Below are 22251 nucleotides of genomic sequence, written 5' to 3'. Positions count from 1 at the left end.
CCACTAAGATGTTGGGCCGTGGTCTACCCTCCCTTAAAGTTCTGCGCAGTGTTCCTACTAGATCAGCCCAGTGCATTCCTGGCACTCCAAACCAGGATATAATGGTGTTGCTGAAACCATGTTTCCACGGAACTGCTTTCACCCATCTTGCAGTTCTTGCGACATAGGAGTGCCCCATCACCCACATATTTGTGCCTGAAATAAAACACAGTGATTGGCAAACTTAGTTTATTCCACACTTTATTCCACACTTCACACAAATTACAGAACTTAGTTTATTCCACACTTTAGTCCACACTTCACACAAATTACAGACGCCCCTTTTCGGCGGGTCATATTCATATCAACATTTTATCCCGTTTAACCGCTCCCTGCATTGCTCCCGGTGAAGGGGTGAATCACACTTACTGGTCGTACATAGGTTTTGTAGCAGTTTGAGTTCCACTGCCCCACCTTCTTGATCTCCTCTGCGGGTAACCCTTCCTTGAATGCAGTTGTGGCCGCCCCAATCCTAAATGAATGGGTGCTGTACTTAACACCTTTTAACGTGTACCCTGCCCTGAAAAGGCACCTGGTATTTAGTGACTGGGGACCCATCCAGGTGTAGAAGTAATAGACCATCGGATAGTGGTCGAATGGCTAAGAAGGCGGCCAGCAGTGCTACCGGGCAATACCTGTCGTGCCCCAAGCGATGCAGTGAGATCCCCCTCTCTTTGCCTTTTTGATCCGATTTTGAAAATCGTAAGAAGATCTCTACAGATTCTGCGGACAGGCGTACTTCCCGGCTCAGTAAAGCCTTGGGGGTGGTCTCCGTCTTGGACCCTGCTACAATTTGACCTATTCTGAAAGCCCCAAAGAACGCTAAACTAAAAGTGGCGGCAAAGAGTTTTGCTTCGTACCCGGACTGGGCGACCGAAGGGAGGGCTTCTATCATTCCTTGGAGAGTCTCATAGTCAATGGGAGCCCGGGAGTCAGGAGACTTGGGCACTATTCTGGACCAATCTTTGAGAGCTGCCCTGGTTGTGAAAGAAGCGGTGGGTCTTCCTGACCTAATAACCTGGTATGGTGCCCAATGGCCGCTAGGTGGCCCGCTATCCAGGAGTGACTCTTCCCTACATCTTTAGCCCAAATCATGAATGCCTGCACCCTGTCGACCCTGTTGTAATTTGCTTGTTCCCACGGGCCCATGATTCCACAGAATTTATCCACGCAAGACTGGTACCTCCTCATTGTCCGGGGTGCCAATGCCAGTTCACCTAGCTCTCTAATGCGCTGCGCCACCGCAGCAGGTGCCAGAGCCGGGCCGGGAAAGGTGTCATCTCCTCCCTCGCTCTCGGCCATGCCTCCCGGAAACGCTGCCAATGAAAACGGGAGAGAGCGTCAGGAGCAGTGTTTAGTGACCCTGGAATGTGTCTAGCTCTACACTCTACATTGCTGTATAGGCATACCTTCACTAGCTCCCTGAGCAGCACAATACGAGCACACAGCTAGCGGACTGTGTGTTAATTGCTTGTACTACAGCCAGGTTGTCGGACCACAGGACCACCCTCCTAGCTGATAGCATTGCTGGCCAGAGGTGGAAAGCCACCACGATGGGGAATAATTCCAAGACTGTTATGTTGGCCGTTATTCCTTTCTTCCTACATGCGTTTGGCCATTTCTCCGCGCACCACTCCCTGTCAAGAATTGCACCAAAACCTTTCCTACCTGATGCATCGGTAAACAGTGTCAGTTCCTAGCTGCTGGTCCAGGGGGCTCTCCATATTGCAGAGCCATTGAATTGCTCCAAGAATTCCCCTCAAATCCGTAGGTCCTCTTTCACCCCGTTGCTGAGCCTTACTTTATGATGTTTCCTTTTTATCTTGGCAGCTGCCCTGGCTAACCTGCACGCAAATGCCCCGCCAGCGGGGATCACTTTGGTAGCAAAACTTAGTCTGCCATGTAAACTCTGTATGTCCTCCAATGACACTTTCTCTTGTCCCAGCATTGTCCGAATTAGTAACGCCAGCTCGCTGACCTTGTCCGCTGGGAGTCTGGCTTCACCTGCCCTGGTGTCTATCTCCACTCCCAGGAAATTTAATACTTGCGCTGGTCCTACCGTCTTCTCAGGGGCCAGCGGCACACCTAGATGCCTGGTAACTTTATGGAATTTATCTAATGCATTCCCGCAGTCTTGCGAGTCTTTGCTCCCTGTTCCGTGTGTAACTTTTTTTAGTTGACGCTGCTTGCGCGTACTGCCCCTTTCCCCCTGTTCCTGCTCCCTGCAGCGCCCTGGACCCCATATGGTCCATCCAAAGTTGCACCTCCTTGTGATCCCAAAGCATTTTGGGGCATTTGGACATCTTCTTTCTGAACTCTCTGTCCTAGTTTAACCATCCCACGCCCCCCCACTTTTTCGCCTCGTTGTGAATTAGTCTGCCCTATTGCACCAGAGCAGGTCCCTGATCTGAAAATGTTTCCATTATTACAGACGATAAAATCGCAAAAGCCTCTAACCATGTGTCAATTGTTTTTTCCGGCCATTGCTGAAACTTCACCTTTTTTTCGTCCTCTTTTAGCCCGGCCCAGATCTGTGCCCTGTTGGCCCAGCATGAGCAGTGAAAAATATCGATGAACTCTCTCTTCCAGATCAGTTTTTTTGATCAGTTCTTTTGCCGCCAGTGGGACTTCCCAGGACAAGGATGAGCGCCCTGACAGCAGGGATGCATCTAACACTACTTCCTCCTCCTCACTAGTTGGCGTTGTCGGTGTAGGCACAGGTATCGCTGCTGTGAGCGGTGGCGCGGCTGCCGTCAGAGGAGTTAGAGGGTTTGAGGAGGGGGGGAATAGTATTTTGCAGGATTGGTATAGGTGATGGCGCAGGTACCGGAGAATCGGGTACCAATGGAGCCAGCGGGGGTACCGGCCCTGTTACATCTGCTGTGGCATTGTTATCTGGAACCGGCACCGCAGGAGCCAGCGGGACTGGTGGCCGGGGGGTGGTCGGCGCGGGTGATCTAGGGGCTGACCCCCCCGACCTTCATACCTTGGCCGGCCCCTTGCCCCCCTTTCCCAAGTTTGATACACTTTCCTTCATTTCAGTCATAAAAGTTTGCAATGTGAACATGATCTTACCCAGATCGCTTTTTGTGGCGTAATCCACCGTGGGTTGTGAAGATTTACGATTGCCTGACGTTCCGGGCGCGTCATGTATCTGTGCGACCGTCGTCTTGGCCCCACCTTTGCTTTTTGCCGGTGGGGGGAATTCTTTGTTTGTTTGTGGCAATTTTAACCCTCTTGGACGCCCTGGGGTGTCCTGACCCTTCTGTATCATCCTCTTCTATAGCTATAATGTCACTGTGACACCCCGAGTCGGTGTTGCTGGCATTGAGCAGCTCCGTTGCCCATGCCATGCCATTTGTTTTCACGAGCTGAAGAAAAGTTGCTGCCTGTGCCTCCGAGGATGGTCCCGAATCTGTTCCCTCATCTTGGTACGTAGAGAAGAGCGCTGGGGATCTCTGCTCAGACATCGTGATCCTGTCCCGCCTCTATCTGCAAGATAAATGTACATTGACTATCATCCTTCTGCCATAAACGGAGGGGGATCGTGATGTGATGGGTGACTAACCCCCTTTCTTGTGGCCGTTTGACTACCCCTCTTTTCAGTGCCCGTTCCTTTGCCAGAGATCAACTTACTTCTTGCTCCTGAGCGTCGAAATATTGCCCCACTTGTAGTCGCACCGTCCTTTCCTTTGCTTTGCAGCGAACGCTATTTCCGCCTGACGTCCTTCACTCTGGCTCTACTATGATAAAAGGTACATATAAGCATTCACTTTACTGTTCCCTAGAGCAGTTGGTGTTGGGGGGGGGGGGGGGGAGCTGACAATATATGCCGACCCCCCCCCCCCCCCCCGGAGTTAATCTGTCTAACGCATCGCCCTATATTGGGCATCACAGCGCCTTGGCGTATTCCTCTCACACTTACCACTTCACAGCGCGAGTCACCCTTTACTCCCATGGTCCTGCTGGTCGCTAGTTCCCCCTGCCTGTAACAAGGAACACTGATTACCACCTGCGCTCCTCAGGGCGTGAGCGTGGACATTAATGCATACTTTGATCTTAACGAGCTTGTTGCCTGAAATGAACGTGTTGCCCTTTAAAGTTCCTCTTATGCTGAAATGAACGTGTTGCCCTTTAAAGTTCCTCTCGTGCACTCTGAACTATTGGCACTTGTTGTTATTACCATTACCTTGCGTTTGCGGATTGGCTTTCGCGGAATACTTCGGGCACAACGTCGGTCTGAACGGCAAATTGATGCGTGAGTACCGCTCGGCCTGGGAGCCCAGTAACTGTTGCGCTGTAATTGTGGCATAGTACTTTGTGTGGAATACGGTGGGAATCACGGCCACCGAACAAACAGGGTTGGCAACAGCCCGAATAATATTAAACTGATAAGTGCAGGGTTATAAATTGAACAATAATCGGAAAGGAGCGGGTATTACAATTGGTTAAAAACAGAGAGCACCCCCCACCTGGGACCGGCATGGTATAAACTGGGCGGGTGGGGGGTCGGTGTAACATAGCCGGTCCCCAAGCCGCTAACTCAATAATTACGTGTGGCTGCATTGTCTTTTACTCCGCTTAAAACCGATGAAATTAAATATAATACATGCGCCTAGATACAATGTCCTGGAGCACGCCTGGCTCCGGGGGGTACAAGCGCCTTCGCTGATTCGCGGGTACCGGGGTCCGGGGGTTTAACAGGAGCACGTGGTTACGGGCAGCCAGGTTGCGCAGATGATATGCGCGAGGCAATTAATGTAAAAAGTGGTAATAGACACGCGGCAGGCTTTATTCAGGAGCCGTGTTGTCAAGGCGCGAGGCAATTTATGTGAAAAGTGGTACAGGCACGCGGCAGGCTGTATTCGGGAGCCTTGTTGAAGCAGCTAAAACCAGGTGTTGCTTCGTTTGTTATTACTCTCAAAATCCCTGCATCTAACAAGGCACCCAAGCAAATGAGAGCGTGAATTCACAATGTTTCACAGCATGCTCCCGGCGTCACTTTTTCCCGGCCAATGACACCACTTAGGGCTGAATTTTTGCTATTCAACACCCGAGCTCTTGTCATGTAACTTATGAATACCAATGCAGTAAACAAGTTAATTCTAATGGCCCCCGAAGGTTGCATCGCCCCCGCACCTTGCCACTGCCACCGAAATGAGAGATACTAAAAGGTTACCAGCAGAAAACATTTACAAAGTTTTAAAAACATTATTCGCATGCAGCTCTGGAGTGCTGTATCTGTAAATATTACAGTCATTAGCTGTGTGCTTTAAAGGCCTGCACGATTGGCCAAACTGTACAAATGCCGAACGCCAATGATATCAGTATCAGGCGCGTGGCATACGCGGCTGTGGCTGTGAGGTGACAATAATTAAACAAAGGCGCAATTCTTGGGAGCAGGCCACTGTGGCTGGGAGGCAACAAATAAATAAACAATAATGCTTGGGAACGGGCCGGACGACACGCGCCGACCCGCCCACAGTGAGGCCGATGGCAGAATCCTAGGGGTGGGGGAGAGGGAATACCTGTGCTGGACACGGCCACTGTGGCTGGGCGGTAACAAATAACTAAACAATAATGCTTGGGAACGGGCCGGACGAAACGCGCCGACCCACCCACAGTGAGGCCGAAGGCAGAAGCCTAGGGGGGGAGGGAGTACCTGGGCTGGACATGCCTGACCGACCAGGCCTGCCCGCCTACCAGCGCCTCGTGCTATGGCCCTGTTAAACGGGCCGGGGTAGCCAAAGGAATCAAAGCATGCCCATGTCCCTCCGGGTTCCGACCCGCACGAACCTGGCCGACACCGCACGGGCTCGTGCTACGGCTTGGGAACGGGCAGGTAGGCAAACAAAACACGCCCCTCCATGCGCCGACCCTACCGCAGTGATGGGGCGTGCTGGGCACGCCAAGCCTGTGGGGGGGGGGGGGGGGGGGGGGGGGAGGGGGGGGGGCTGGGCACACCACGCGACCAGAAAATTGCTTCTTTGTGCATTTCCGCCGCTAACGCACTTACGCCGGCCCGCACATGAGGCCTGCCCAATCCCCCTGCAAGCCCAATCCCCCTGCAAGCGCGACCGAGAAGATCGCCTGTAAGGGATAGGGAGGCCCCTTACAGGAGATCGTCTCGGTCGCTACCCCCAACACAGACGTGTACCCACCCATTTACCCCCACCTCCTCAGCGGCCCGTCATTAAGCGGGCCGCCTAGCCCTGCTCAACCTCCAAGAAGAGGGAGTAGGCGGAGGGGGGTACCGACCCGTTTACCCCCACCTCCTCAGCGGCCTTTATTTATTTATTTATTTATTTATTTATTTATTTATTTATTTATTTATGCATTTTTATATAGCGCGGACTTTACCCGAAGGCGTCAGAGCGCTTCACATTCGGAACAGAAATGAAACATAATGAGAAACATTACAAAAGAGCAGATTGCTAAAACATACGTTACTTACATAAGGTAATAGTGACAATTGTGAGCAAACAAAAAAACATGAGGTAGTAAAAATTGTGAGCAACCAAAAATACATGAGGTAGTAAGGGTAATAATGACAATTGTGAGCAAACAAAATACTTGAGGTAGTAAACATTGTGAGCAACCAAAAATACATGAGGTAGTAAAGGTAATAGTGACAATTGTGAGCAAACAAAATACTTGAGGTAGTAAAAAATGATGAACAACCAAAAATACATGAGGTAGTCAAAAGTGCACAAGAGGAAAAGTGACAAGTGTGCAGTTAAAAGAGAAAACAGAGTATAATTTGAGGTATAATACTGCAATAAGTGCTCGGCACAAGAACAGGCGTTACGTAGGCAAGGTGGCACTTGTGCAAGTATCAGAGGTAAAAACATGTGAGAGGTAGCAACCGTGTGTTACAAGGGCAAAGTGTTGTGTGCATGTTACAAAAGGGCACCGAACACAAGTACATGGAGAATACTGCAAAAAGGCAGACACTCCCATCACAGGAGAACACTGGGAAGGCACTACCATGGTCATGGAAAGTAGTAAATATCAGTAGTGGGAAGCCTTCCTCCAAATAGCAAGAGGACGTGAATTACTATTGGAGGTGTCTCTGGAGGAGGAGAACTTTGAGGTCCCTTTTGAAGGCCTGGGAGGAGGTGGTGGTCCGGAGCTCAGGCGGAAACGAGTTCCAGATTCTCACTGCGTTGCCTGAAAAGGATTGGGCCATTGTTCTTTCCTTCTTGAAAGTGGGAGGTTCAAGCAGTAGATTCTCGGCATTGCGTGAAGGTCTAGAGCCTCCAGAGAGTTTCAGTTTATTCGCCAGGTAGCGGGGAGAGGAGGAGTGCAAGGCTTTGTGAGTGATACAAGCGGTCTTGTAGATAGCTCTAGCCTCGAAGGGAAGCCAGCGGAGGGTGGATAACATCGGTGTGATGTGATCGCTTCTTTTGGCCCCATAGATGAAACGAGCTGCTGAATGGAAGACAGACTTAAGTGGGGACAGGTGAGATTTGGGGAGGCCAGTAAGAAGAGAATTGCAGTAGTCTAGTCTGGAGAGGACCAGCGCTTGCACCAGGGTTATAAGGTCCTGCTCCGGGAAGAAGCGACGGATTCCCCAAAGAAGGCGCAGTTGGTAGCGAGCAGATTTTGCAATAGAATTGATGTGGGGAGTTAGATTGAGTTTTTTGTCTAGAATGACACCAAGAGATTTTGCGCTGTCGACAATGATGGGTTTGTTGTTTAGTAGATTCATCTGATCCATCCATGATTGAACCGGGGGAGGAGAGAGTGAGGAGGAGAAGAGGAGGAATTCAGTTTTGGAGGGATTCAGAATCAATTGATGAGATGACATCCAGTTTTGAATGGAGTCAAGAGTAGATCTTAGGATGGAGAGATCATGAGTGGAGGCAACCTTGAGGTAGAGTTGAGTGTCATCTGCATAGAGATGATAGTGAATCCCGGATTTGCTTAGGAGGTTTCCCAGTGGTTCTAAGTAGAGATTGAACAGTGTGGGTGCAAGTATAGAGCCTTGGGGAACACCTTGACCCACCGCCACAGGAGAAGAAAGACTGTTCGCTATTTTGATCATTTGAGATCTGTCAGAGAGGAAGGATGCAAACCATTTAAGCACAGTGCCCTCCATGCCCATTCTCTGTTGAAGAATATTGAGGAGGGTGTTGTGATTAACAGTGTCGAAGGCTGCGGAGAGGTCAAGGAGAATTAGCAGACAGGACCCCCCTGAGTCGAGTATCCTCAGCGCATCATCAACCACTTGCAGTAGGGCTGTTTCAGTGCTGCAGTTTTGGATGAAGCCGGACTGACAATTGTCAAGAAGATCATTGTCCTTGATATGACGAGAGAGTTGTTTGGCTACACATCTTTCCGTGATCTTTGCAAGAAAGGGAAGGTTAGTAATGGGGCGGAAGTTGTTGAGGTCATTCGCATCAGCAGTGGGCTTTTTCAGCAGAGGGGTGACCTGCCCAGTTTTGAAGGGGACAGGAAGGGAGCCTTGCCAGAGGGAGAGGTTGATCAGAGTGGTCCAATAGGAGAGGGAATGTGTATAGAAGTCCAAGGCAATGGCACTGGGGATAGGGTCAAGAGAATGGTTGGAGGGCTTTGTTTCGCGTATGCACTTGAGAAGGGCATCTTCAGATATGGGGTCAAAACTCTGCCAAATGGCTAAGGATTTGCGCTCCTCTGGAGGTGTAGGATGAGCAACCTGATCCACAAGTGATTTCACCTTTCCATCGAAGAAAGTAGCGAAATCCGCTGCTCTCTTTGTAGAATCCTCCACCTTGGAAGTTGGGGGAGAGCAGCTCGGAGTCTTGATGAGATCGAATAGTTTTTTGGGTCTATTTTTGGCGGAATCAAGGAAGGTTTTGAAGTGCGTCGCTTTCTCAAGGAAGATGTGCTTGTGGTATTTGGATCTTGCTGTGCGAAGCAAGGCTAAATTGTCAGTGGAAGGCAATTGCCTCCATTGCTTCTCCAGGAATCTTAGCTGCTTCCTTTCCTCATAAAGGGATTTGTTGAACCAAGGTGCTGAGGGAGTGGGCCTTATCCTTTTGCTTTTGAGTGGAGCAACGTTATTAATTTCAGCTGCAAGAACTGTGAGGCATTGGGAGGTGAGATCGTCAACAGCTATGTTCGGGTCTAGCCTTGGAAGTGAAAGCAAAGCTGATTCACAGAGGGGACCGACATAAATGTTTTTGGCATCACGGAACCAGGAGATGGCCCTTTTGGGTTGGCCAAGAGTTATAGAGTGTGAAAGTTGTAGAGAGAATGGGATGAGGTGGTGGTCAGACCAATCTACATGAATAGGGGTAGTAGTAGAAAGCATGCCTGCTTTAGAAATAACAAGGTCCAGGATTGCGCCCTTAGAGTGGGTTGGTTCAGTGCAGTGTTGGATAAGATCATTTGCCGAGAGGAAGGTGGCCAGTGAGTTCGCAGAGGAGTCTTGCGGTGCGCCCCAGTGGAGATTGAAGTCACCCACGATGGTCTGATTGTCACTTTGAGAGTATTGGTCGCTGATGAAGTCTTTGAGATCTTCTATAAACGAAGAGCTACTACTACGAGGCGGGCGGTAAATGATATGGAATCTGAGCGGTGAATGGTGCTGCAATTGAAGCTCAAGAGAAAGGCATTCAAAGGTGAGGGAGGAGCTGCTAGGAGACGCCTTAAGTTGGAGGGCGTTTCTGAAGATGACTGCAACACCTCCCCCCGTGTTTTCAGCTCTGTCATTCCTAAATATGGAATAACCTGTGGGTAATAGGAGATCAAACATAGAGTGGGAGGTATCTTTGAACCAGGTCTCTGTGAGGAAGAGCATGTCAAGTTTGTGAAGGGTGATGGTGTCGGAGATTTCAAGTTTGTGTTTTACTGCAGATCTGCAGTTGTGAAGCATACAGCGCAGCTCTGTCAAGACTGTTTTGGTGACGGGGGCACTTGGGCTCTGAAGGGTGATCGGGATATTGTACATTTGCCTGGGTGCTCGGGAGGGTTTAGGTGGACGCTTTGTTCTGACAGAGGTGATTGTCGGAATAGTGTAGACAGTGGGGTTGCTAGGACATGCCTGTTGAAGAAGGGTGGCGTTCAAGGGCTTGTGTGAGTTAACGACGCTTGCAGACGAAGGGTTGAGCTTGGCAGTATTGGGGTGAGGGGGCGAGGTGCATCTCTGGGGAAGTTGGGAGGGGATAGAGGTGCATGGAGGGGTGGGGATCTTAGAGCATAAAAGTGAAATGGCAGCTGTAAGCTGAGAGATGGAGGTGATCAGAGAGCCAAGCATATTTTCCAGTGAGAATGAGGCAGAGCACGGAAGGTTGGGTGGCTCGATTGAAATAAGGGGGGGTGGAATTGGTGGTGGACGGCAGGGAGAGGTGGGGGGACAGGGGGTGTGTTGGGGGGTGGAGTTCACAGGTGGGGAAAGGTGGAGGTTGGGAGCGGGAGTAAATGGATTGGGGGTTAGGGGAGAGTTGTCATTGTTGGTGATGCAAGAGGGAGAGGAATTAGGGACAAATTTAGAGGGAGAAATGTGCGGAACACGTCGGTAGGGAAGTAGGAGGGGGGAGGCCTGTGTGGCGTCATGGGAGTGTAGGAGGTTTGGGCGGAAAAGGGGTGCATTGGTTGCGGAGGTCCTGTCAGTTAGGAGAGGTAGCAGTGAGGGAACGGTCATCTGGCAGAGTGAGGGGGGTTGAGAGAAAGGGAAGTTGAGGAGGGGAAATGGTTCTGCTGGGCCCGAGGGAGGGAGAAGGAAGGTGTTCCTAGGAGGGGAAAGGGGGTAGAGCGGCAGTACTGTAGGAGTAGGAGGGAGGAGAGAGATGCAGTGGGAATGTGGCAAACACGGGGTGAATGACGAGGGAATGAAGGGGTGGAGAGGAGGGACGGAAGGAGGGCTAAGGGGAGCATAGAGACAGTTAATTGGGGAAGAGTGTTGGAGGAGAGGTGGACTAAAGAAGGGGGTGATGGGAAGAAGTATGGGGGAGGAGAATAGATTGGAGTATCGTGATAGTGCAGATGGGACGAGGAGCGTGTTAGCTAGTGGTAAGGCTGAAGTAATGCGGGAGGGGACATACTGTGGGGGGGGGGAATAGGAGATGAGGTAAGTTGGGGGGGAAAGGGAAGAGGGCCGATCTGCGCTTCTCGAGAGTGCAGCCAATTGGAGTGGGGTGGGGTCGGCGGAGGAGAAAGGGAGTAATGGGTGGAGCTGGAAGAAGAGTCAAGGGGAAACCCGGTTGCAGAGACGGGGAGTAAGGAGGGGAAGAGGTGGTCAAAGAGCGAGAGGCAGGAGTCTTTGCCTTGGATCATGACAGTACCGTTGTTATAGAGTGAGATAGTGAGGTAGCTATTGAAGCACCCAGAGGGGGAAATTTTTAGTTGTTTCCCATAAGGGATAGAGGAGGAGGAGGTGACGTTAAGGGAATTGTAAAAACTGTTGGACCAAGAGGGGATGTCGCGAGTGAAGAAGATGAAATCGTTTTTAAGCCTCCCAAGACGACCATTGTAAAATTGATCCACAAAAAGGGAGTCCGGGAAACGTTCAATAGTGTTATGCTTAAGTCGTTTTATTGTAGCTTTAGTCTGGTCGGGAGGATAAATGATTTTGTAGCAATTGGCTCCAGTCTTAACTCGAGAGGTGGCCATGTTGGGAAGCTGCGGCGAAGGAGGGTGGGGGAGAGATGAGAGGGGTGTTGCTGGGAGAGCGGTAGTGAGGAGAAAAAAGAGGGCAAAAAGGGGGCGCATAATCCAAACTGTTATGGTGGAAAAGACGGGTTAGTGTGCCGTCATGCTGTAAAAAGGCCTAAACGATGCAGCTGGCACTACTTGCTGCGCAGCTGTCAAAAGGCCTAAACGGTGCAGCTGGCACTACTTGCTGCGCAGCTGTAAAAGTCCTAAACGGTGCAGCTGGCACTATTTGCTGCGCAGCTGTAAAATTGATTCAAAATAAATACCACACAGTTAAAGAGTTTAGCGGAAGGCGATTTTGATGGAGGAATGCATTACTCGCAGACGCCCGCAGGGATGTCCGCTTGCTTGACGGAAACACTGGCCGTGGAGAAGAAACATCTGGAAAATAGTAGTCAAAGATGGCCGCCAACATAGCAAATAGAGGGACAAGAGTAGTAGTCCTTTGTCTATTGTTGCAGTGATTACAGAGTTTAGTTTCCCTTTCTACTCAGGGTAGGTCGAATTAGTCCAACTTCCATGTTGCTTGAAGGGGCGGAGAGAGTACAGCTTCTAAACTGCTAGATGGTGAGGAGAGAGGCTTATCTCTGGTTTGCTGATCCCTGACCGCGTTGGTATGTAGCCTCATGGTCATCTGGTGGGCAGAGGGGCGATTTATGGCTCCAGTTTATGGCCCCAGCCATATTGGCCAATGGAGAGTGAAGAGACCGCAAAGCCAGCGAAAATACAAAGCATACAGTGCATTCTGGGCATAAAGTGAAAATCCGGCATGAGTGTTTAAAGTAATAGTTTTGCGTGCAAAATTCCGGGCAGAAAGTGAGAAACTGGCATGAGTATATAAAGAAATAGAGTATAAAAAGAAATAGTTTTGCGTTCAGTTACCTTCCGAGTCGTCGGGCTGCACTAACGCTAAGTCAGGCACCTCCAAAGCAGAGCTGCGCAGTGGCTGCCCAGACACACAAACAGGGCACACCAGAGACGCTCTAAAAGCCGCTTTCTCCGTTCTCGATGATCCACTGGGAGGGGGCAGGGGGGGGAGGCATCCTGCCGGAACACCCTCTATCACCCGCCTGTCGATAAGCGGGCCGCCTAGCCGTGCTCGACCTCCAAGAAGAGGAAGTAGACGGAGGGGGGGTACCGACCCGTAGCGCTACACTCACCGCCAGTCAGTCATCCGCCAGAACCAGAGTCATCACGCGGCGTAGGATCGAATCGACTGAATCGATGTAATTGTAAGGGAAGTGGATCCTAGCCCAGGGGGGGAAGGCTACCTATGGGCCTAGCAATTGGAGGCCTGGAGGCAACCTGCCTTCTTCCGCAACCTGCCTTCTTCCGTGACCTGCCTGGTGGGGGGAGCAGCGGCAAAGAGGACGCAGGCTCTGTGTCTTGTCTTCTCCTGTCAGATCCCTTCTGACAGTGATGAGTTTTTGGATACCGAGGTAGTCACCTCATTACTCCACATTCATTTAGAATTTTTTAGTCGCTGTTTCGGTTGTCTTATCGAAGTGTGACTCTTTGTCACAGTTGAGGTTTTATCACATGGTCAGCTCAGTGATGGGCCGCGGGTAGCGGTCAATATAGTTTGCAGAATTGTCAGCATGTTTCCTCAGAGAGTGTCGTCTTTGTCTATCTATTGCCTTCTGATATTGTCGAGTTTTGGGTGCCTGCCGCGGCGATTATGCCAGCTGGCAGCGTGAGTTTTTGGATGCTTGCCGAGGCGATTATGCCATCTGACAGCGATGAGTTTTGTACCTGCCGGCGTTTGCCTTCAAGCAGTGATGAGTTTTTGGATGCTGCGTTGCTGTTTCAGTTTCGCAAAGTTAGCGCTTCAATGGGACGCGGGTAGCGGTCAAATGGGTTTGTAGAGATATCTGCAAGTTTCCGGATCAGTGGGTTTTCTTTTTGATCCAGTCCTTTGTAGAATGTCCTGTTGAGTTTGAGGAGATGGTCGTCCAACATCTCGACGCCTAGGTCTCTGTGGAGGTCTGCTATTCGTGTGAACATGGGAGCACCTGCTGCAATCCGTAAGGCCTTGCTCTGTAGTATTTGTAGGTCCTTCCGAAGCTGTGGACGGCAGCCACTCCAAACTGGTGAAGCGTATGTCATAGTTGGTCGAATTATTGCGGTGATTACTCGCACCTTGCTCTGCATAGGCATCGACTTAGACTTCAGGAGTGGGTATAATGCAGCAAGTTTGGATGCTGCTTTCTGGCAGGTCTTCTCTATGTGGTTTCTCCAGCTGAGTTTAGAGTCCAGAGTCACCCCCAGGTAGGAGCTGCTGTTTTCCCATTTGACCTCATCCCCATTGAGGAGGATCTGCGGGTGTTTCCTGTTCTGCTTCCTGGTAAACAAGGTTGCTGTGGTTTTGCTTGAGTTCAGGGTGATCTGCCAGTCGCTGTACCATTCGGAGAGTCTGCAAAGCGATGTCTCCAGGTTTTTCGCCACTTTTTTGTCGCTGAAGGATTGAAAGATGACTGCAACATCATCCGCGTAAAGGGCAAGATCTGTCTTCTTTAGGTCAGTGGGTATGGAGGGACAGGTGAGGAGGGGGAGCCCTTTATACCTGGAACCCACGCCCCTTCACCGGCGGCCTGTCCGCGCCGCCCCCAGGGTCCTACTGCCCAGGTCCCTCAAATGTACTACGAGGGGCTGCCCTCCTACGGGGTCCCCTGCAGGGACTGTGGGCATCCTGCACAGTTCCAATCTGAGGGTCGAGGGGCACTGGGCTGCCCACCGTACCCCACATCCCTTCCTGGCCTGCTGCCTCCTCTCTTCCCAGTCAGCTCGCCCCCTGACCACCCCACACATATCCGCACCCCCAGCCAGCCTCGGGTACTAGCTACCCTCGGAAAAGTGGAAAGGAGTGACGTGAGCATCAAGCGCCAACGAGCCTTTACGTTCAGTAAAACAATAAAGCGCAACTGGTTGCACAAGAGCGCACAGATGGTCCGCAGCGAGCACAAGAGCGCACAGATGGTCCGCAGCGAGCGAAGCAGGAAGAATTGCAAAGTGCGTGGCGTGCACAACACAGCCGGGCGGGGTGCTACATCTAAAGAGAGGAGAGGCCCCCCTCAATAAAATGCTCATTTCCTTAAGTAATCATTCGTTTAGAAGTATCAAATTGTGCTCATTTTCTGGCAAATCATTGTGGAATCCGTAGGTTCAAAATTCCACCCTACACGACCAGAACGTACTTATAGTGACTAAAGACCACACAGAGATGCCACCAACGCACAATGATCACTGAGAAATTCAGTAAAGTATTAGCGGCCTGGAAGATAAGACACATATCCAGTTAATCGTAACATATTAGTCAACTTTTAGAGCCTGTCTTATCTTTTTCCAAGAGATTTAGCATTTAGTGTGCTTGCAGGGGGCTCAAGCGTAAACTAAAATGTATTAGTAGGTTATGATGAACAAGCAGATACAAACAGAAACCTAGCTGTGGTAAAAGAGAACAAAGAACTGTGAGTCATTGGTGGGTGAAGAGGAAGTGGCTGATGTTGAACCCATGATTTAACAAGCATTTGCAATGCAATAAGTCTCGCATTTACGCTAGTTTGAGCTATTGGCGTTGAAAATACCAATGCCTTTTATTTTTGTTGTCGTTTTAAAAACATAAACAAAAGGCATTGTGATTTACAATACCAATAGCTTAAACTCGTGTAACTGCGAGACCTATTGCATTGCAAATGATTGTTTAAGAGTTCTTTGTCAGGAGAAGCACAAACTCAGGCTTCCGAATATAATACAGTGGTTAGCACTGACTTTATTAATAATAATTTATTTCTACCCAAACAAACCTTCTTTAACAGCATCAGGATAATGAAAGACTGGGAAAAACATCACTTTTAACTTGTACCATGTAGTTTGTGTGCAGCTCTTTGACGGCAGTTCATAGCTCTCTGAGCTAAATTACGATTTTAACTTATGAGCTGCACAGTAACAAAAGAATCTCTGTGACAAAAGCAGTTACCCACTGAGCTATGCACATAAAATACTGTTCTTTGAAATGCTTAGTACACGTTCTTTGCAGCAGGCTTATTAACTATCGGTGCTACCTTAGATGAGTTAAAGCTGCCTGTAGCCTAAACACCCATTCCTCTCCAGCAGTTTATTAATCACCGGAGTTATCTTGACACTTTTATTGTTGCCCAAAAACTTGCTGGTTATACAAGGAACTTTGCAATGCTCTTAAAACTGCTGTCTGCAGATCCCCTGGGAATGTGTCACAGACTCCTGGGGGTCCGCAAACCATAGTTTGGTAACCGTTGGGATACATAGTCAGTCAAATATATTACACACACAAACCAGTACTTTACAGCAGTGGATCAATATAGTATATGAATCCGTTCATTAAACATTGATGCCCATATGTTACTCTCGCAAATCGATATGATATGCACATCCATCAATGTGTCGTGAATATTGCCAGTACAATATGAGATAAAGCACATATGCTATGCATCTTAACTCATATATTAGACGTGTGGACCAATGTGTTACCCATGCACAGAAATAAACTATACATTCAAACCACAGTATTGTGCCTAAGAATCTATTTATTATAAAGGTAAACAACTACACTATGCCTACAAACAATATATTGTGCATACAACCTATTGTGTTATACATAGACCAATATTTACCTTGCATACACCAATGCACTAAATAGACACAGCAGTCTACTGTTGAAACAAACCAGTATATTGGGAATATAAAACAATTTGGTGTGCTTGAAATCTGCACACCTTAAACCTTATGCTTTTTCATGCAATCCTGTGTGCTTGATTAGTATTCTGATAGCGTACCTACGGGTTAACCGGGCATACTCCAACCACTGTTCCTGTATACCAACCAGTACAGTGCATGCGAATGAGTACATGTATGAACCAGCGTAGCACACACAAAGGCAATTCTAATTTTCTTAATACATAAATCAATTTATTTACAATGCAAGCCACTGCGAAGTATATACACCAGTCTGTGTCACATATGAGGTAAATTCATTTTGGCCTATTTGGTAACTCAACAATTGCCTATTGGATTCTGCCATATCTTGTTGGTTCCTGCGAGCCTTTTCCAGGAATGCTTTTGGGGCTGTGTTCCATTTGATTACTTGACAACCACTCCTGTAACATATGGGTGCAATGTTGACTACTGTAACGGTCTTCATATGGGTTTGCCTACATATTTAATTGAGAAGCATGTGGTTCAAAACTTGTCAGTCAGATTGACCCTTAAACTCCCATCGAAAAACTGATCTTATTTGAATCCTTAACTATTGTTTGCTAGGTGTTTCATCAATTGGACCTAAGTTTCTTTTAGATCGTTTTGTGCCTTATTCCCCTTACAGAGAGTTAAGTAAGATCTGCCAATAACAAGTTGTTAAGGATTCCAAAGTGCCTTTCATTCATTTATTAATTCCTGCTGAAAAGTGACCACATATGTGGCATATTGTCTTCTGAACATTATTTATGTTTGATGTGTGGCATGGAGACAAAGATACACGTGGTTTGGGCCCACGGATTCCTCAGTCCTAGTGTGGCACCACACCAGCAGTGCAGGCAGCAGTGGGCAGTCCCACTGGATTGAAGTCATTGCTATGTCCAGGAAGCATACATCTGTCAGTCTACAGACTCCGCCGGTCCTGTTTCGGCAGATGCAGTCAATAGATTTTTGCCTGCTGGTTTAAAGAGGGAGAGGAGAAGATAGTGATACTGAGTCTGCTGGCGCATTTATTTTTACCCTAATTTTTAGCTGCCGTTGCTGCTACCATAACGGTGCTAGTAAGCTATATTGTTTGCACGCAGTATAGCGGTTTGACAGGAGACCTCTGATACAGAGGGACGCGTCAGCTGGACGTCACAAAAAGGCAGAGTCCAGTGCTCTGATGACAAGAGCTAACTGAAGAGGAGCAAACATTTTATACAATAGGTGAGCACTTTGTTGGAGTCCTGGACTGACATCTTCAACAGACCTCATCTTCTACTGGGCAAACAAATGCAGAGACTGTCCACCCCCAATAAGGAATTCCACACCTCTAGAGAGGAGCACAGAACCTGGAAGCAAAGGAAAGAGTCCCAGTGCCATTTATATACCTTCCAAGCACTTATGAAAGTGCCCACACTGGGCAGAAGGCTGCACCATTCGGCTCTCATTGCTATTATTTTATCACAGAAACAGTCTTCATTAGGGAGGAGGAACTTGTGATTGTGATTAAGGGTTCAGAGTATGAGTAGACTTTAGGTAGTCTGATGGATGGCGTTCATGATGAGTGTGACCAAGCCTGGCATTCACCAAGCAGTGTTGCGAGCCATGGGACCTGGATTCCAAAGCACTGCTGGTAAAGACATTGTGAAGAAGAGGAAAGGAGGTTCTGTCCAGAATATATTGATAATGTTGTTCGAGTTTTGACTGCTGATAATAAATCATAGAAAAGAGCACAATCCTTGCTTTTAATTTCTTAATAGAACGTAAAACCTTTTGACTCAAAAGCAATATTTGGAATTAAGTCCTCGAAACATTGTTAACAATGCACTGCAAAATGGCAGTGGTATCAGGGAGTCCGAAAGACATCGCTAGGAACTTGAAGTGACTGCACTTTGTCTTAAATCAGATTTTCGATATGGCCAGGTACTGCTGAGTCTCCCTCCCTTGGTCTGACAACCCAATTTTCACCTCAACCTTTGGGGCCCCCATAAGGCAGGCAGATCCATCCTCCGCCCCTTTCCCCCCCCCCCAAGGCAACAATGTAGACAACACCACTGTTTGGATTACGGGTCCTAAAACCCCAGCTGTATTTTATTCGTAACAGTAAACAAAAACATTTATTTCAATATTTACACAATTTTACAAAATACCCAGAAAGTCCGGTCCATTACATTGATATGTACAGTGTGTCATTTGGCTATCCTTAACATGTATCTAATACATAGCCATTCCTATCATAAGCTAAGTGATCAGCAGCATTATCTTTCTGCGTATCCCTGTTTGAGCCTACGGCAAAGTCAATGACTGGTCCAAGATCAAGATCACGCTAGGTCCTTCCCTCCTTCCGAAATGACCTTGCGCAGGAGGCCCAGTGCACCAGAAGGTTACCGCACTCCGGGCACCCCCTAAGCCCTCAACATTATCTCCATAAGGAGCTGGGCGGTTATGCCCAGTTTTCTTGCACCCCTGCATGTGCGGGGGTTGGCAAAAAAGCCTACCAGAAGCGGAACTTCCCCTCCCCCGCACCCTTCCAGCCTATTGGCTGTAACTGCCCCTGGAGTTTCATGAGAGACCACCTGTCCCCCCTCATGTGTCCCCATTTGACTATGGTTATGCCTGCTAAGGGATGTAAACGATGCCCACCAATCATGACCTTACCGCTACAGCCAGCATTGTTGCCCAACTATCTGCCCCCCCACCTCTAGAAGGTCATGCCCTGCTCTGCATCCCTACTAGCCACCTGAATTGGTAAGGGTGACGGTTGGAACCGGCTTCCCGGGCCTTAATACCACTAATAACCCTGAAGCGCTTCTTGTGCTTCCGGGTCAAAGCCCCCATTAGCCAATCATCGCAGGTGCAAGGGGTGGGAGGCCTCCTGCGTCCCATCCAGTGTGCGACGACCCCACCACCCGCCCTGACTCTGGGGGACCGGCTCAACCGCCATTCTCGGCGGCGTGCCCTAGTCCTGGTCCCGCCTAAGGATTTAACCTTTGCACGTAGGCGCAAAACCTAATGTGCACCTTAAAGTTAAATTAAGCGTAAATGGATACTACCTTTCCCTTGATCTGGTAGATTGAGTACCAATGTGAATTCATGAAAGTTCATGACTGTCGTTTTGTTTAGTTAACTGTAGTCGGTAAAGAGTCAGAGACTCTGTTTTTTTACAAGTGTAATAGTGGAGCTGTTGTTAATAGATTTATTGTTTTAGTGTATATTCTTCTCAGGAAGGTACACTCCGTAGTTTGCCATGAGAAATTTCTGATCTTGCAATTCAGTCTATAGGGCAATCGTAAAAGCAATGAAGAGGAAGGGACTCAACTTCACCAGCCTAAAAACATCTGAGTAATCATTGTACCAATCTGGGATAATAGTGGTTTCAATAAAATACTGCAGTACAAAATGTGGTCTCTATGTCTTGTGAGACTGGGATGAATAATCCAAATTAGCCCTTTTTTTGTAAATCAGTTTAGTTATAGTGGGTTAATGAGCGGATGCTAAGAATAACCATGAACTGCGGGGAATCAGTTACAATAAGCACATGTGTATACAGGAAGGTAACATAGCATTATGTTCAATATTTGCTTTTGCGAGTTGCAAGGTTAACAGGTACATACACCCAGGAATTACATGAGTATAACCAGAGTGAATGCCCATGTAGCTGGCTGGAGAATCAAAATCTATAAAGATATGAGTGGTGCTTTGTCATAAATAATATTAGTGCTGAGGGACTACCTACTTAACTCAAGTATCCTTCATTGCCTGGTATGTTTATTGATATACCACTAGGAATAAGGGTAGTCACCATTTGTACATTTTCTAAGCAACCCCCATTTTTGAGTGACATTCAAATACTACCTTAGAGAAGGATTAGGCCAGCCTCTTGTGAATTAGGTCACTGTCACTGTAACACTTCCGCAAAAAACATAAGAATAGATTTTTTAGATTTTAATATGAATGATCTGCAAAACCTGTGTGATTAAAATATTGGTTCCATCAAAATGTACCTTGAATGCAAATGGACTGATTTTAAAGTGTGGTGATTTGATGCTGTGAGACTAGTCAAAATGCTTGTTTTCTTTCCACATTTATATATGTGAACCTACTTAAGATAATGACTACTTGATATCTTTCAGGCTCTACATCAGCCCCTGTGGTAAATCAAATGAAGGATCGAGAAGCTTTAAAACGCCTTAAGAACATTCTGACGAGTTTGCTAGAAAGTCTCCCGGAATCAAAGAGACCATACCCAGAGCCAATGAACAACTCACCAATGTCATACATGGGCCCCGCTCCTGCAGATATACCTAAAACATCGAATGATTTAGCCTTCTCTAGAGAAATTGATGAAGATGTGTCTGAACTGCTGAATAATATCAAGAGCAATGAAGACGCGCAAACAAGAGGCACTACAAGTGACACCAGCATTCCGCCAACTCATAAAAAAGTTAGTAGTGAAGTAGCTAACAATCCTCCAAGTTACGCTTTTACAACATCAGAAAAATTCCAACATATTATAAATGATACTGAGAAATCGCTACAGAAGAGTATTCAAATGGAGGAAAATGCTGAGCGCCTGTTAGATGAGGATGTTCTAAAAATGAGGAAAGCCCAAATGCATCTTAAAGGACAAGACACCTCTAGTTTAAATGATAGCTTAGGAAATCTAGAAAGCATGACTAAAGAAACAAGTTTTGCTTTTCCAAAACTAACTCCCTACCAAGAGTCAGTTAAAGAAACAGAAAGACTTTTAGATAAGAGAATTCAGTTGGATGAAAAAGCAGAACAGATGATGGATAAGGAGATTGCCGGTATGAAGGAGATTCAGAAACACCCTGGAACATTAGACAAAACACCACATGGACTAGCAAATGGAATACATTCTGGAACATCAGATCGGGTACCTGCAAGTCCACAGTATGGGTCTCGTTCTGTAGCATCACGCGGCATACGTCCTAGATCCACCAATGGCGCACATCCTAGACCACCACAGGGAATACGCTCTGGACAGTCGGAAACCAGGAGAATTGCTTCACTAGATGGTGAACAGCTTGGATCTCAAGACGACGTGCAACAACTTACACAATTAATGCAGTATTTAGATAAATATATTCCAGACCTTAACTCATATTTAAAGATGGACACTGAAGTGGGTGCTGCTGAAAGAGCATTTTCCCTGCTTGCCCTTATGAAGAACTTTCTTTGTGTGGGTAGAGAGATGCAGAACCAGAATTCTCAGAAATATTTTAAACCACTGATTGAAGATGAGATGCACATTTTAAAAATGCTTCTTGAAATCAATGACTGAGAGGACGCCATTGTGAACAATCTTCAAGTAATTTTACAATTCATTTGTTTCAGTACCCCATAAGTCTATTTCTTACAGGGAATCTCGCCATTTTTTACAACAACAAGTGAAAGAAAATTAAATTTGAATAAAAAAGCAATTATTTGATGAGACTTGTGTATTTTCTATTTGCGTATTAGCACTGCTGAGGCTCAACAAAGAGGAAACAGTGCGGTTTTTGGGGGGGGGGGGCAGCTGTCAAAACTTCTACATGTGAATCCCTCCTGAAGTGCGGGGCTGTTTGTCGTTTTAGCTCAGCTAATTATATCACCCTTACAGAAGAAAGTGTCTTGCTGCATGGTTATCCCTTCCTTGCAAGGGGATGTGAGATCAACGTTCTTAATTATGTATGACCTACTTATTAAATATACCTATGGAAGTGCATCATAATGGCCTTGTTCGCCCTTTGTAACCCGCTGCTTTGTCAACCCCAGCAAAAAAGATTGCTTATCGCTATGTTTGTCCCTTCTGACCTTCTGTTTTGGCAACAACCGCTGATGAATTGATTGTCTGTGTTT

General features: G+C 47.7%; 1 protein-coding gene across 6 annotated transcripts in view; it reads left to right on the top strand.

The window, feature by feature from the left end:
• The window catches only part of LOC147733351 (uncharacterized), a 679639-nt gene extending 657800 nt beyond the window's left edge, over positions 1-21839 (top strand). For all 6 annotated transcript variants that reach the window (XM_086957961.1, XM_086957959.1, XM_086957960.1 and 3 more), the window contains one exon: positions 20523-21839. In XM_086957961.1, coding sequence (XP_086814087.1) covers positions 20523-21694 — 1172 coding nt within the window. In that variant the 3' untranslated portion in view covers positions 21695-21839. The remainder of the gene's footprint in view (positions 1-20522) is intronic.
• Positions 21840-22251: the final 412 nt, after the last annotated feature.

This window comes from Lissotriton vulgaris, chromosome 2_1 (genome assembly GCF_964263255.1).
Source record: "Lissotriton vulgaris chromosome 2_1, aLisVul1.2, whole genome shotgun sequence".
NCBI classification, from domain to species: domain Eukaryota; kingdom Metazoa; phylum Chordata; class Amphibia; order Caudata; family Salamandridae; genus Lissotriton; species Lissotriton vulgaris.
This window is presented reverse-complemented; position numbering and strand designations above follow the sequence as displayed.